The sequence below is a fragment of the Schistocerca serialis genome, chromosome 6 (genome assembly GCF_023864345.2).
Source record: "Schistocerca serialis cubense isolate TAMUIC-IGC-003099 chromosome 6, iqSchSeri2.2, whole genome shotgun sequence".
Lineage (NCBI taxonomy): Eukaryota > Metazoa > Arthropoda > Insecta > Orthoptera > Acrididae > Schistocerca > Schistocerca serialis.
The window spans coordinates 448,269,529-448,286,112 of NC_064643.1; the positions used below are offsets into that span (position 1 = coordinate 448,269,529).

Below are 16,584 nucleotides of genomic sequence, written 5' to 3' on the forward strand. Positions count from 1 at the left end.
GGTGTGTCTCTGGCCTCTCTCGTGATAGGCGCACTTGATCCAGCGCCTACTATCGACCTTCACGCTACATCTTTGCCGATCGGTGTGCTGGCGACAGCTTACGCCAGCACAACAAATCAGTTAATGTGTTAAATATTTGACATTAAACATGTAAGCGAGAAAAATATTTGAAATTATGTTTAAAGTTCTTTGGAAGTAGCTATGTACTCTCGTTATAGAATACTGAATGAGTATGTTATCGGTAACTTGCACTCCGTTTTAAGCAAACGCAGGTTTTTTGCGCATCTCATTGTTTACGACGTCATATCTCAGAAAGCATGTGTCGACAATGATATTGAAACATCCCCTTAGAAAAATTTATGAATTACTGTGCTTGGATACCCCTTACGTTATTTGATTTTCAAACAGCTGAGCAGAACGGAACGTACTCAGACATTTCGCTCTTTACTTATCCTGATCAACACTAAACTGACACACAATATTTTTAGCGCAACACAATCTGACTTTCAATAATCCCTGCAAAAGAATGGCCCTGACTAACAATAACCTATAGCTTTCATGAATCACTTCCCTCACAAAAATCTAGAACAAACAATGTATTTACCTTAATAGTGTTCAAAAGTTCAAAAATGGTTCAAATGGCTCTGAGCACTATGGGACTTAACATCTACGGTCATCAGTCCCCTAGAACTTAGAACTACTTAAACCTAACTAACCTAAGGACAGCACACAACACCCAGCCATCACGAGGCAGAGAAAATCCCTGGCCCCGCCGGGAATCGAACCCGGGAACCCGGGCGTGGGAAGCGAGAACGCTACCGCACGACCACGATATATATATATATATATATATATATATATATATATATATATATATATATATAAGTTCATGACATCCAGTCTTACAAATTTACTGTCTCTGACGGGCACACGTCCAGATCATCCGCTCTCAAAACTCCGCCATCTCTCTCCCCACATCCACCACTGCTGGCGGCTCACCTTCAACTGCGCAACGCTACGCGCTGTTCACATCCAACTGCCCAACACTTCAATAGCGAATATTCCAACAATGCCAACCAGCCACGGACTGCACACGGCACAGCCAGTGACTTTCATACAGAGCGCTATGTTGCGTTACCAACATAAAAACCTAAACAGCTTACTTACAATATAATTTAGCAGATACATTCCGTGCTGTACGGGGTGTCCCCGGAGGAATGGGCAATATTCACAGATATGTCAGGAACGATCATTTTAAGCAAAAAAAAGTCTAGTGAACATGGGATTTATGATTCATACCGTAAGAGTTCTGAGCAATGGTTCATCTTCCATACTGTGAAATAAATCCCTTCTAATGAAAGCTCTTTGCTTTTCGTATTTTCGGAGAAGTACGAGTATGGAACACAACAACAAAAACTCCTTTTGTAAATATTGGTTCTAAAATCCACACTTTAAGAGCCATGAACACTTTTTTCAGTAGAAGAGGTGTGTTTCAAAGAAGCGAAGATGGGCAAATGCTCATATCTCTGAAGATATCTTTCCTGTTGAATCCCTGAGTACTGACCACTTCTCCTAGGATACCTTGCATGTGGACTCTGCAGGATGTGTTGGGAACACAAAAAGCAGTATTGAAGAAATAAAACGTCATGCCTGATACGACTGTTTTAGTGCCTGAATAGCGAAAATGTAGTAAGTCTTGAGCTTCGTTCCTTTCATAATTTTGTGGGTGGCGTCAGGGGCTGCTCCATACTACTCTGAAAATATGGAAAGCAGAGAGCTTTCAGTAGAAGTGATTTATTCCACAATAACGAAGATGAACCAGTGCTCAAAGTTTTTTCGGTATGTATCTTAAATAACATGTTCACTAGACTTTTCAAATGATCGTTCCTGAGAAACCGTAAAGGTTTGAAATTACGTTTAATGTTTGTTGCAAGTCACTGTGTGTTCTCATTCTCAAATACTGGATGCATATATTCTGGGTATTTGCTCACGGTGAATTAAGCTGCCTTAACACACATACACAGTTCATAACCGCAAAAGTTGTCTTCCTCGTACAACCTTTCATGTAAGAATATATTTCTTAATGAATAGCGTTTGTTAGTAGTTTAAATATTTAAATTCTGTCATTATTTTTATGTAATACTGAAAATCAATTTTTTGTTGCCCCTGGAAGCCCTTCGATAGGCAACCTACAACTGATCCGGGTCCCTGGATGCATTTCTGGGATTTTCTAGCCATGATCATTTCGCAATATATAAATGAGAGAAACTAATACGTTATCCGACTCTTCTTGGAATGTACTTTCCCAGAATTTCAACAGTAAACCTCCCCGTGATTCTAAACACAGCTCTTGTAGCGTCTTCCACTAGAAATGTTGAGTATCTCTGTAATACTGTCGCTCGGACTAAACTGTCTCGTGGCGAAACACGTCCCTCATCGTTAGATCTTTTCTATCTCTTGTATCAATCCCACTTGCTGAGGGTCGCATACTGATGAGCAGTATTCAAGAATAGGTCGAACAAGTGTTTTGTGAGCAACTTCTTTCGTGGATGAATTGTATTTACTTAACATTCTTTTGAAGAATGTCATCCTAGCATCTGATTTTCATACATTTTGTTTAATGTGATCTTTCCACTTAATGTCGATGCTGATGGTTACGCCTAGATATTTTATGGTAGATACTTTTTCCAGCTGTTGGTCGTGATTGTGTAGCTGTGCAGCATTGGATGTCTTCGCGTGTTTACTCGCAGTGCGTTAGAGTTATCTGCGTTCATGGTCAACTGCCAGTCCCTGCACTAATCATCGATCGCCGCGTGGTGTAGCCGTGCGGTCTTAGGCGCCTTGTACGGTTCGCGCGGCTTCCCCCGTCGGAGGTTCAAGTCTCCCCCCCCCCCTCCCCCAGGCATAGGTGTGTGTGTGTGTGTTGTACTTAGGGTAAGTTAGTTAGATTAAGTAGTGTGTAAGCCTATGGATCGACGAGCTCAGCAGTTTGGTCCCACAGAAACTTACCACAAATTTCCAATTTCTAAACGTCGATTCTCTACAGGTCTTTGTGCTATTCGCAGTCTTCTCGCGTTGCTACTTTCTTACAGGCAATCGCATAATCTGCGAACAGCCACTATATTATTTATATACAGGGTGTTCAAAAATATACCGTCAGACTTCGAGGGGCCGGCCGGAATGGCCGTGCGGTTCAAGGCGCTACAGTCTGGAACGAGCGACCGCTACGGTCGCAGGTTCGAATCCTGCCTCGGGCATGGATGTGTGTGATGTCCTTAGGTTAGTTAGGTTTAATTAGTTCTAAGTTCTAGGCGACTGATGACCTCAGAAGTTAAGTCGCATAGTGCTCAGAGCTATTTCAACCATTGGACTTCGAGGGGAAGTAGGTGTCTTGAGGAACAAATGAGGATGGTAACCTCATACAACGACGTTACAGCGCGTGAAAGTTATAGGCACCGGTGCCTCCACATGTATGCAACAGGGTCCACACTAACAAGAAAGATGACAGAGACAAAAGCCAATATGTTTCGCACAACTAACATGTGTCGGAAGCGCATATTTTCGGAGTGCTCAGTATGCAGGAGGCTATTGGGTGTGATTGAGAATAAAACGGTGTGACGTGTTTTTCAGTGCTTTATTGTTCTGATCACTATCACCCTTCAATTAATGTTGAAAATGAGCACCATTAATCTCGGCACAGCGATGGTATCGACGTGGCAGAAAGTTCTGTGTACTGGAAAATGCATGGTATTTGTGCGGCTGCTGCTGCAAGGATTCTTGCAATCAATTCCGCCTCCAAGTCAACAGGGGTAGAATACACCTCGGCTTTCACGTAGCCTCAGGGACAGAAGTCTAATAGTGTCAGGTCTGGGAATCTTGCAGACCAATGTACAGGTCATTCCCGGCCGATCCATCCTCCCCGGACGATCCACCGATTGCCGAAAGTAATGGTTATTACAGCTCTGACTGGTTCTGAAAAGTCCACTGGGACCTCACCATGCTGAAACCACATCGTGCTTCTGCCTCCTGCCGCACCGTAAACAAAGTGGATGTTTCGCAATTTTTCCTATGTGCCGTGGTCCATGTTGACACTACAACTGTAAAGCAGGCTCTTGCGGTGCCGAAGAGCATGTCATCACAACATACTACATCTCAGACTTGGCGTAACGACGTTAGACACAACGCTTTCATCTGATACACTCGTGTATTACCTACACACGCTCAGTGCTCACGGAACATGGGTTTCCGATACATGGTTGCTTTTCGAAATATTTTGTTTTGTCTCCTGTATCACATCTATTTGTTTGGGCACTGCACTTTTGTACTTCCTAAATACATGGTGATTCCGTGATGATGTTACAGACCTCCAGGGATGACGGAGAAGGATAAATTTATCAATTTGAGTCAAGAGATCTTGTTCCGGAAAAGAAAATGTCGGAAGTTATAACCGAAAATCGTTCTGATACGTCTGACAGTGGAGTAGATGTACCGGTACTGTTGTTGCTAAGAGTGTAGGGTAGGCAACTTTCAGAGGTGGCAGTATGGACAGAAACAACGTTAAGTCAACATGCTCTAAAATGCATGCCTTAAGAGCTACGAGCACTCGTTCAATATAGGAAATGTGGTTCACAATAGGGAAGACGAACAAGTGACCATACCTCTTAAGGTATTCATTTTACAGCCCGTGTCTAGTGGATTTCTTTTGTTTTTGTCTGAAACTTGCCTACCCTACAACAGTAGCAACAACAGTACCAGTACATGTATTCCACTATCAGCAGTATCAGAACGATTTTCCTCTTATAACTTTCAACTCCGTCGTTTCCAGACTAGGGTCCCTTATCTAAAATTGATACATTTATCCTTCTCCGTGATCGCTGGAAGTTTGTAACATCATACGAGTACATACATATACAGTGGTCGTTGCCTGTAACTTCGACGCTCCAGCGTCATTGGACGACGTTTCCGAACACTAGTTCCTATACTCATTTTGTTCTTCAAGACGCCTTCAACATTCCTTGAAGTTTTTTCGGTGTGATTTTGAAACTCCCTGTATAATGTAAACAGTGATAGCTGTATCATATACCGAGCGAGGCGGCGCAGTGGTTAGCACACTGGACTAGCATTCGGGAGGACGACGGTTCAATCCGGTCTCCGGCCATCTTGATTTAGGTTTTCCGTGATTTCCCTAAATCGTTTAAGGCAAATGCCGGGATGGTTCCTTTGAAAGGGCACGGCCGATTTCCTTCCCAATCCTTCCCTAACCCGAGATTGCGCTCCGTCTCTAATGACCTCGTTGTCGACGGGACGTTAAACACTAACCACCACCACCAGCTCTATCATATTTTCTTGGGGTACTGTTGAAATGGCCTTTACATTTGTCGATGTGTTATGTCTGCAAGGATGTTCTGAATCCGGTCACAAAACTGGTCCGATACTCGGTGAACTCGTGCTTGGTTGACAAATGTCTTCTTGAAGTCAAGCAACACGGCATGGTATCAACCTGGGAGCCACACAGATATCTACGGCGCTCTGGATAGAGGAAAAGAGCGAGTTTTCTGTTCTCTGATTGCGGACGTTGATTTGTTTACAGGAGACGTTCTTCTCCGAAACATTCATAATACATGAGCACAACGCATGTTCCGTAATTGTAAAATAGACTGACGTTAGCGAAATAGACCTATAATTATGTGCGTTTGTAGTTCGACCTTTCTCGAAAACGGGAATAATCTCTGCTTTTTCTCCAGTAGGTAGGTAGGTGATCTTCGTTGCTCCAGTGACTAGCGATAAACTACTGCTAGAAGTTCATTCACGTAATATCTGTAGAATCACGCAGCTTTGTTGATCTCTGACGCTGTTTGCCGATGACGCAGTTGTGTACAGAGCAGTATGCGCGACGTTGTCGACTAGCACGGCGGACATTGCGCTTGTGTTTGTGCTTCATACAAGTGTCAGTACCGTGTGTGTGTGTGGGGGGGGGGGGGGGGGAGGGATTTCCAAGGGATCAAACTATTGAGGTCATCGGTCCCTAGGCTTACACATTACATAAACTAACTTAACTTATGCTAAGAACAGCACACACACCCATGCCCGAGGGGGGACTCGAACCTCCGGCGGGAGGAGCCGCTCAATCCGTGACACGGCTCTCCTAACCGCGCGGCGTGCCATGTGTATGAATGCGGTAAGTAGGGACAACAACAAGTGTAACAGAAAGGCTGCCGCAGCATCCAAATTACAGTCAACATTTTTAACGGAAGATACGTTACTGATTGCTGTAGTTTCTTAAAGCATTTGTTACTGTATGTCTGGTAATGTCCGAAATTCGAAGACTATATTGCAACGAACTATGTCAAAAGCTTTTTGATTCTATCTATGTAGGTTTCAATTCCTTCAAATCTGCCTTTTAAGATAGACCATATTGTCAGTATTGCCTCGTGAATTCCTACATTTCTCCGGAACCTAATCTGACCTCCCATCAGTTTGACTTTTACCGGTCGTTCTATTTTTTCTGTACATCCTGCGTATTATTGTTTTGCAAGCGTTTACGATTAAACTTAGTTGGAGATAAATTTCGTTCTGAGGTCATCTCTGATTTCCTAGTGCAGTGAGGTCTAACAGCTCTACGCAGGTATGGAAAATGTCACGAGACTGCGCCTAAAGAGGCAGATTAGATTTGCTAGGTATTTGAGGTTACGACGCGACACCTGAGGGTTACTTTTGGGTGTTGTACGTTTGAATCGCAGCAGTACAGTAGTGGACACTGCAGCTTGTACGAGGCACGGTGAGCTACGGCTGCCAGCCGGCTACCAATACAGGCGTAGGCAGAGAGGGACCGCAGAGTGGGCGCATTCATCACGCGCGCAGCTACAAGCCATTACCCGCGTTAACTGTTATCGCCGCAGCAAGCGGCTCTCGTTCGCTCCCGCGCACGCGCGCCGCCTATAGCTACGGCTATATCTGCATCGCCTAACTGCGGCCACTCCCCGCCAGCAGGTGGCGGATCATAACGGCGTCGTTTTACTGCGCCGCTCGGCCGCTGGTTCGATTACCCGCCGTTAAGGCCGCGCTTGCTGTGATTGTTCTCTGCCCGCCCCTTCACCACACTGGTCTTGACTAGTATCACATTCATCAACCAGTCTTAACCGCGAGAGTCATTCTCCTACCACCATCTCTCTGTGGACAACCTCCTCCCCCTCTCTGTATTCTGTATCCGTCTGAATGTTCAGTAGAATATTGTGTAAGAACTGAAGCAACTCGGTCAAGATCTTTTCGGGATTTGTGATAACTACGCTTCCCCTTTATATATTACATATATATGTACACTACTGGCCATTAAAACTGCTACAACAAGAAGAAATGCAGATGATAAACGGGTATTCATTGGACAAATATATTATACTAGAACTGACATGTGATTACATTTTCACGCAATTTGGGTGCATAGATTCTGAGAAATTAGCACCCGGAACAACCACCTCTGGCCGTAATAACGGTCTTGATACGCCTGGGCATTGAGTCAAACAGAGCTTGGGTGGCGTGTACAGGCACAGCTGCCCATGCAGCTTCAACACGATACCACAGTTCATCAAGAGTAGTGACTGGCGTATTGTGACGAGCCAGTTGCTCGGCCATCATTGACCAGACGTTTTCAATTGGTGAGAGATCTGGAGAATGTGCTGGCCAGGGCAGCAGTCGAACATTTTCTGTATCCAGAAAGGCCCGTACAGGACCTGCAACATGCGGTCGTGCATTATCCTGCTCAAATGTAGGGTTTCGCAGTGATCGAATGAAGGGTAGAGCCACAAGTCGTAACACATCTGAAATATAACGTCCACTATTCAAAGTGCCGTCAATTCGAACAAGAGGTGATCGAGACGTGTAACCAATGGCACCCCATACCATCACGTCGGGTGATATGCCAGTATGGCGATGACAAATACACGCTTCCAATGCGCGTTCACCGCGATGTCGCCAAACACGGATGCGACTATCATGATGCTGTAAACAGAACCTGGATTCATCCGAAAAAATGACGTTTTGCCATTCGTGCACCCAGGTGCGTCGTTGAGTATACCATCGCAGGCGCTCCTGTCTGTGATGCAGCGTCAAGGGTAACCGCAGCCATGGTCTCCGAGCTGATAGTCCATGGTGCTGCAAACGTCATCGAACTCATCGTGCAGATGGTTGTTGTCTTGCAAACGTCCCCATCTGCGGACGAGACGTGGCTGCACGATCCGCTACAACCATGCGGATAAGATGCCTGTCATCTTGACTGCTAGTGATACGAGGCCGTTGGGATCCAGCACGGCGTTCCGTGCAAGACAGACAATATATAAAACAATTGAAGACGTCGAAATGACAACATCTGCTGCTGACAAGAAGAAGAATACTATAAAATCTGTCGCTGCACATTCACTACTAGATGGACCCGCTGTCTTCTGTGGATGTAGACTGAACTTCAGTATTGATCTGAATGATACATTTTCTCATGGCAACGGCTGGCTAACTGTTGCAATTGTTCGAGGTGGTACAGGTGTACCCAATGTATCTGGACTGGAAAGCTTTGTCGACCGTGACGTCATAGCCTACCGCACATACCACGTTTGTGAAAATGCAAATAAAGACTTTGGCAAATCATCATATATGTCACCCTCACCCTTTTCCTTGTATACCCGCAATAGACGTAAAATATCTGTTAATGAAACTGTATTTATTTGGATTAAAGGTAAAGGAACATGTGAATATGTAAAATTTGTTGGAGACTGTACTTTGTATTTTCATAAATAAATTGACCTGTAGCGTAGCTGAACCCACCGATTCCATATTCTGCTAACAGTCATTGGATCTCGACGAACGTGAGCAGCAATGTCGCGATACGATAAACCGCAATCGCGATGGGCTACAATCCGACCTTTATCAAAGTCGGAAACGTGATGGTACGCTTTTTTCTCCTTACACGAGGCGTCACAACAACGTTTCACCAGGCAACGCCGATCAACTGCTGTTTGTGTATGAGAAATCGGTTGGAAACTTTCCTCATGTCAGCACGTTGTAGATGTCGCCACCGGCGCCAACTTGTGTGATTGCTCTGAAAAGCTAATCATTTGCATATCATAGCATCTTCTTCCTGTCGGTTAAATTTCGCGTCTGTAGCACGTCATCTTCGTACTGTAGCAATTTTAATGGCCAGTGGTGTATATTATATATATTACAAAAATATATAGCCTATGTCCGTCCGAACGTTCATTAGTGTGTCGCACAAAAATTTGTAGTAAATCGGTCAAAAACGTTTCGAGATTTTCGGCAACAATGTTTCGTCTTTTATATATTACAGATGTATTGATAAATTATATATAAATGTCAAAGTGATTTTCTATTATGAAAACATGTAACAGCAGAACTGTCAGACAGGATGCATTTTTTAAAATTTTCTTTTTCATACTAAAAGTACCGTTATCATCCACAATTACGATCACAAAAAAGAAAAGTCTGCCAACTTCTCAAGTGATGATCTTTCGCAAGTGATTTTAATTTCCAGCTTTTCCGATGGATTTTCCAAAAATTTTCGTTCATGCCAACCTTGTCCTGACAATAAAGAACAACCAAATCGGCCAAGCCGCTCTCAGGTGATGGACTCTCATACATGCAGCGACTGATATTTACTTACAAAAATATCGACAGAAAACTGATTTTACAACATATGTGGATAACGTAACTATTTTTTTAAGAAGTCGACTTTCAAACTTAAAGAGTGTGAATGTAAAGCTTTTGTCAACTCTCAAATTTGTTAGGAGAATAAAAAAAGAATGTAACTCTTTTTCTATATGACTTATTTGTATAAAAAAACTGAGAAGGTATTGTGAGGCCATAGAATTAATTGCTCATCTTATCATCGCAAAAAACTGAGAGAAATTAGAAAATACTTAATCTAGTAACAATGTTCTAAGTATCGTACCACTAAACTGAGTGATTCTAAGTGTCATTGTCCGTGTCCGTAACGACAGACCCTCATGCAAAGGGTACGTGTACGGGTACGGTTCCCAGTAGTGCCACGAATTTTGTCCTTGGTGGAAGGGCTGGACCGGTGTGCATTAGCCCTGTGATGCCAACTGAGGAGCTACTGCTCTTCCAGGTCCTCTGCTGTCTCTCCCTGACCGAATTACAATGTCATCGGCGAACGACAAATTTTTTATTTCTTCACCCTGCACTTCCATTCCTAATCCAAATTTTTATTTTTTCTCCCCATACTCTTTGCTTAGTGTACAGACTGAATAACACCTGGGATAGGATACAACCCTGTCTCACCACCTTCTTAACCACTGGTTCCTTTTGATGCCATTCGAGTCTTATAACTGTTGTCTGATTACAATGAGCTAATATGCTGCAAAATGGGGAAGGTGATAAAACTGCTAAAAGTAGCACACATACAGAGAGTAAGGGCAATAATCTTTTCTGCAAAAATTTGCAAATGGTGTTGGAAGTTGGCGACTGGCTGAAGTATGTCCGCTTCCTACACAGTTCATAGGTGCAAGGATCAAGAGTGATCTTTACGCCAGCAACTGGAGAATTATTGAAATTATTTTATTTATTGCGGCACAGTATTCCGATGGAGTCAACAGTACGAAACACGATGTTGTTACTATACCCGAAAAGACTATATGACGCATGACTAGAGTGTACAGATAGGCTAAATATGGAAATTGCTAAATCTGAGGATTATATAAGCTATAAATTCGGTTATTTTATTTTCAAACTACCGCTGGTGGGCTGTAACACGAGTAGAATTAATATCTACTGTAGATTATGCCATTTTCAATTTTGACGCTGTTCTTTACATTTGGTTTACAGGTATAGGCACTGTTTTTATATCTTGTCTGGGTTCTGAAGGTCATATTTACTCATTTTTAAAATGTTACCAATTTCATTTCGCATTTTCGCGATCACTGAATGTAGCTGCAGTCACCTATTACATACCATAAGGGTGATTCGAAGTTCAATGCATCGTAACTTTTGTGGGTGACATTTAATAGTTCTTTGTTAAAACTCGGTACTTGCACGAACGAATATCACAACTGAATATAGCGACCGAGGGATTACCAGAGAAAATATAAAATTATGTATACGACAGTTGTTACGAGGCTGTACTCTCGACTGAATGTGTATGTAGAAAGATATGGCCACTGTATAGCAAAAATGGTTTCTGGAGAAAATGTATTACCAACTCAGTGCCAACATAGAGAAATGCGAATGGAGAGAATCGCTGTGCCGCGTTATGCTGCAAATGGGTGTCCACGGAAAGGAGAAATGCTGCTGAAGCGGGGTGTCGGTACTCTTCTCAATCAGGGCTGGCCAAGGCGTGCCAGACTTCACGGGTGCAGCGTGCGCGGGCCACGGGCGTGCCAAGGCCCGGCCTGTCACTCGCGTTTGCTCGGTCCTTCTCGGAAGTACTGCAACGGCGAGACTCTTCATTCAGCATTGCAGTGCGGCATTTTTCGGTTGGCGCAACTCTCTAAGTTCGGCAGAATCGTGGTGTCACCGTTGTACCCTTCGCTGTTTTTTCATAGTTCCAGTGGCTGTTTGGGCAAAAAGAGGAAGTCTGGCGATCTATCGTCACACTCCTTTAAAATGAATGAGAATGACAGAAGAGAGTGATGAGAATTCTCAATTCGCATAAGCGATAGGTACCGCTTATTTCCTATGAAACGACACTGCAATACCATGCAACGAGAATTTAAGCATTTAGATGACCACGAAAGAGCAAAAAATTACGATTGACAGACGGGATTCATTGTCCTACACATTCATGGAGCACATGAAGAAACTGTAGCATTAATAGTAAAATTCCAGGAGTTGCTTCCATTATTCCGTTGTCAGTTTTCAATGGAAATGAACGAGCATTGTGGAGTCTTCATATATTACTGCAAAGTACGTTGTTTAAGTCAAGGGGCATGGCTGGAACGATTTTTCGATTTGAAACTCTCTATTGCTGAATTTATGAAGGACAAAGGAGTGCAGGAAGAAAATTACAACATCCAGAATAGATTGCAGATTTTGAATTTTAAGTGGACTTCACTTTACACTGCGCGCAGTGGGACACTGCATGGTGAGAAACAACTTATTTATGATATGAGGGGGAAACATTTAAAAAGAATATCGCTTTGTAGAAGGGACACATTCTGACACAGACAGTCCAGTTCCCTAAGTTCACTGGCGTTAAAGGAAGCGAGAGGTCTGAAGAATTCTTGTGGTCTTGCAAGAGTTCGAAGGATAGTTTTATAAAAGTTTTGAGGATGTACCGATGTAACTGACTGACCTGCAAGGTAACTCCAATTTCAATCACAAATCTTTTTACATTAAAACTGTCCAGGACGTTTACATTGTTTTCCTCAGGTAGAGTCTGCAAATCTCCATAATGAGCTCGCAAAAGTGCTACAATATTTCGATCGACATATCTGTGTGAAAGATCTTTTTTAGATTATGAAACTAAATAATTCACCTTACGTAGCAATTTGAATGCGAAACTCTGTGAAATTGTCTGCGTCGGTCGATATGCCGGCTGTTTGTATCAGATAAAGGTTATATTTAGTCTTCAGCGCGCCAAAAATAATTAATTAATACTGAAATATTTTTTTGTTTGTGTTCTACGTTGTTGAAAATTGTGAAATATAAAACGAAGTCATATGCAGTACAGCTTTACTGCCATTTAGATGCGGCGCGTTCGCTGTTTTTCTCTCTTCCCCCTCCCCGCGCTCAGACAGCGCAGCCTGGTGGTGGATGAAATGTGAAGAGAGGCTAAACGCTTTGGCACTCCGGCCTCGGCATGGTCTAAATCTTGGCCACCCCTGTCCTAAATTATGATAATGGTCGTGTCAGCACCAATACAATTTGTTTCAAAATCCACAGTTTTCGACCCAGGCACACACTTTACTTTGTCGGCCTGTAAGCAGTTCTTGTTGATTATCACATTAGACTGAAAAGGTCCGACTGGCTGGTAGGGTTTTCATGTTCAGACAATAGTGAAAAAAATCACAGAGTACATGAGTAAGAAGGACTGAGTTGATCATTGTACAACGAATTGTACCATCGACAGTGAAATCTCAATTTCAACAATAAATTTAGACACTGAACTACGAAATTGCGTTTTGCGAACGACGTCGGATTCGAACGGAGCTATGTGTAATCACGTAGATAGAACTGGGAAATCAATGCACGTATTTTCATGAATGGTGGTTTAGCATCGTTCCATTTCAGGAAAAAGTAATTTAAGTTGTTCAGTGGGTTACGAGAGGGAAACCACAGCTGCGGTTCTGCTTCGTGGCGTTACTGCAACAGGCGCAATAGAATGCTCTCCTTCCGCGGTCAGTGGGGCGTGCTGTGCGGGTGGCGTGAGAAGCAGCTGGAGGGGCCGCGGCGGAGGCTACTCACACGAGGCCCTTGTGCAGCTCGGCGATGCGGGACTCCAGTTCGACGGTCTGGTTGGACAGAAATCGGAACTCGGAGACGTAGCCGGGAGAGTGCCGCCGGGGGTCGTAGTCGCCCAGCTCCGCTGAAACAGAAAAAAATACTCGATATTGAAATCCGGCTTACAGAATTTAGCCACGTGCTTCGCTTCCTTTAATTGCCATTGAAAGGGAATATTTACCATTATTAGGATGGTATTTAACCGTGGCAGTTCCCCAACTTATCAGAATGCAAAGTATTCACTTGTCAGATTCCTCCAAGTGCGACTGCGCCAGCAATTCGGCTGGGGGTATTAACCACATAATTTTCCCTCGAAAGAAGTACAGCGCACATAAAAAAGAGTTCCTACATAAACTGAAGAAGACCGACATACCTCAACTGGCTTCCATCATGTCTCTGCTAAGTGCTAACAATGCACAGATAAGAAGGTGGCCTTTGGGTTATATTTTTACAGCAAACGTTTAATTCTAACTATACTATGTCAATTTTTTTCATTTTTTTGATTTCATGCCGCTCGCCCCACATGGGCGGGAAGTGGGCTGCCAGTGGTATAATATCCCGCTCCTCAGCGTACAACATTTACAGAAAATAAATGAAAACATTAAAAATGATATTCATGGATGCAAAATTTAAAGAAAGTTTTAAAATATGAGGTAGAGATGCTTACAAATATACAATGTTGTTTTCTTCTTTTAAAGTTTAAACAGGAAATGAAAAATCTGGCAGTTAAACATTAAAAGACAAAAATAGACTTTAAAAAACTTTAAAAAGAACGGCGACTTTCGTTAAAAAGAAGCACTGCATTTTCACTAAAAAGCTGGCTGAAGAATTGTTGGGAGATTAAATGCTGGAGTCTTTGTGGGTGCAAATTTATAAGCTTCTGGGTGGTATCTGTAGAAAGAAGGTAGATGGTAAGGCGGGTATTGAGAAAGCTCGGAAAGGAAGGATGAGTTTGATGGGTGGGCAGGAGAGGAAGGTGAAATACAGTGGAGTGAGAGACGCGCGGGGGAAGCCCTGATGTGGAATGCGACATGGGGAAAGCAATAACTGGTAGGATAGATAAATATTTTAGCGGATTTCATTGTCTGGGAGATGGAGTCGGTTGATGTTGCGTTGGAAAAGAATATGAAGCGTGTGTAGGTGTAGTGATGGTGGGATGTGTGTATATAAAGGAGCGGCCATCAAGCAAGAACTTAACCTAATAGTTGCTTTTTAGCGATACTTTTGTGGCTCAGATTACCCAGTAACCTGCGTCTTATTCCAAACCCACTATGCTTAGCCGGCCGCGGTGGTCTAGCGGTTCTAGGCGCGCAGTCCGGAACCGGGCGACTGCTACGGTCGCAGGTTCGAATCCTGCCTCGGGCATGGATGTGTGTGATGTCCTTAGGTTAGTTAGGTTTAAGTAGTTCTAAGTCATAGGGGACTGATGACCACAGATGTTAAGTCCCATAGTGCTCAGAGCCATTTGAACCATTTGAGCCACTATGCTTACAAGCGATTGAAGGCTTATCTGTCGACATTGGGGTAGCTTCCTTATTGTCCAACAGGGAACCTGAACCTCTGTCACATTATGAATTATCTTGGCTTTTGTCGTCCCTTTTGTTTGTATTTTCCTCCTTCCATCTCATCTGGTAATCTTGCCATATTATATCTCGCTCTCCACTGTAATTTTTCTCCATATTTATTCCTTCTGTACTGTCGTCACAAGTTTCTGTTAGATGTTAATAGTTACATTCGATAAGAACGTAATAAAGAACTAGCTTAATGTTGATAAGACAGACATATAACTTGTAAATAATAATAGATTTCAGCTATCAGTCGTCCTTTTTTAAATTTTATTGGCACATCTAGATTTCAGCTAGAAACTAGCCATTCTCAATGCACTATCATTTTTGATCAATGCAAGTCAAGTCAATATAAGACGCTGCGTGCAACAGCCTTCTGATTGGAAGGTAAACTGATGAAGACAGACATAGTTAAACTCTACATAGTCTTTGCAATACATATTAACATTACTATTATTCTTATTCTTCTTCTTCTTCTTCTTCTTATTATTATTATTATTATATTGGTAAAGTACTACCAGACTGTAACGTTGATTCACTAAGGATGTCTGGATAAATGTAGGACAAGAACAGAAGGCCTAATATTGCCAGTGAAAGAAATGCGTAAATAAATAAATATCTGCTGTGGGGTGTTACTGGACACTGATGTTGGAGAAAAGAAGGAACAAAGACTGAGGCTTGACTACAGGTCTTAGATGGTGACAGAACTGGGATTGATAGAAAGAGATAAGAAAATCAACCGTTCGTTGTCACGCTCGAGCCGAATTGAGCGGGATTTAAATCCCCGTCTGGCTGATTAGATTTAGGTTTTCGAAAATCAGTTAAGTGGTTCCTTGGAAAAGAGCACGACCGAATCCTTTATCATCCTCACTCAAACAGGGTTTGTACTCCGAATCTACTGCCCTCATCGTCGGTCGGCAGTGAAACATTCATCTTCCTTTTTTTCTTCCTGCAATATTCCAGACACTGGGACTAATCTGTATTTTTGGGACCCGTTGACAAAAATCTACAATGCCTCACAGAAAAACTAACGTACCCAGAAGCTCCAGATCGTCAGAGGTTTTATTGCAACTAACATGGAATTTTGTCTCAGAAGTCCTAAATTAGGTGAGCTCTGAATATGGTAGTGGGCAAAACATATCAATTACTTTTTAAAAAAACTGAGCTATACAGACGGCACTATTCGCAAAACTGTGAATGGGAATATAGCATTGCACCTTTATACAACATGGATACTGGGTGACACCAATGAGAAAATCTTAGATGTATTTGTCTTATTTTCATGCGTCTCCAGACAACCCTGTGCTTGATCTCGCGATTCTCAGATGACATAGCTCTGGACGTTATCATTCGAAGCAACAATGGAGGTGATACCTCTTCGCAAAATATTAAAAGTCACTACAAAGCTATTTTTTAACAGAAGTGTTACCAGCTAAACGTGCTATTGTTCCACTTACTAGTCATTACGACACATCACATGAGTAGAAAGCAGACAATTCTTAACAAAACTTTTAGAAAAATAAGAGAAAAACTGATAAAAATGTAGGCGTTAAAAGTAACA

The 16,584-nt window shown here is 42.7% G+C and overlaps 1 protein-coding gene across 1 annotated transcript in view; it reads right to left on the reverse strand.

Moving 5' to 3' along the window:
- The window catches only part of LOC126484914 (band 4.1-like protein 4), a 583,005-nt gene that overhangs the window by 129,219 nt on the left and 437,202 nt on the right, over positions 1-16,584 (reverse strand). The window contains exon 6 of the mRNA XM_050108514.1: positions 13,423-13,543. Within this exon, the coding sequence (XP_049964471.1) occupies positions 13,423-13,543 (121 nt within the window). The remainder of the gene's footprint in view (positions 1-13,422; positions 13,544-16,584) is intronic.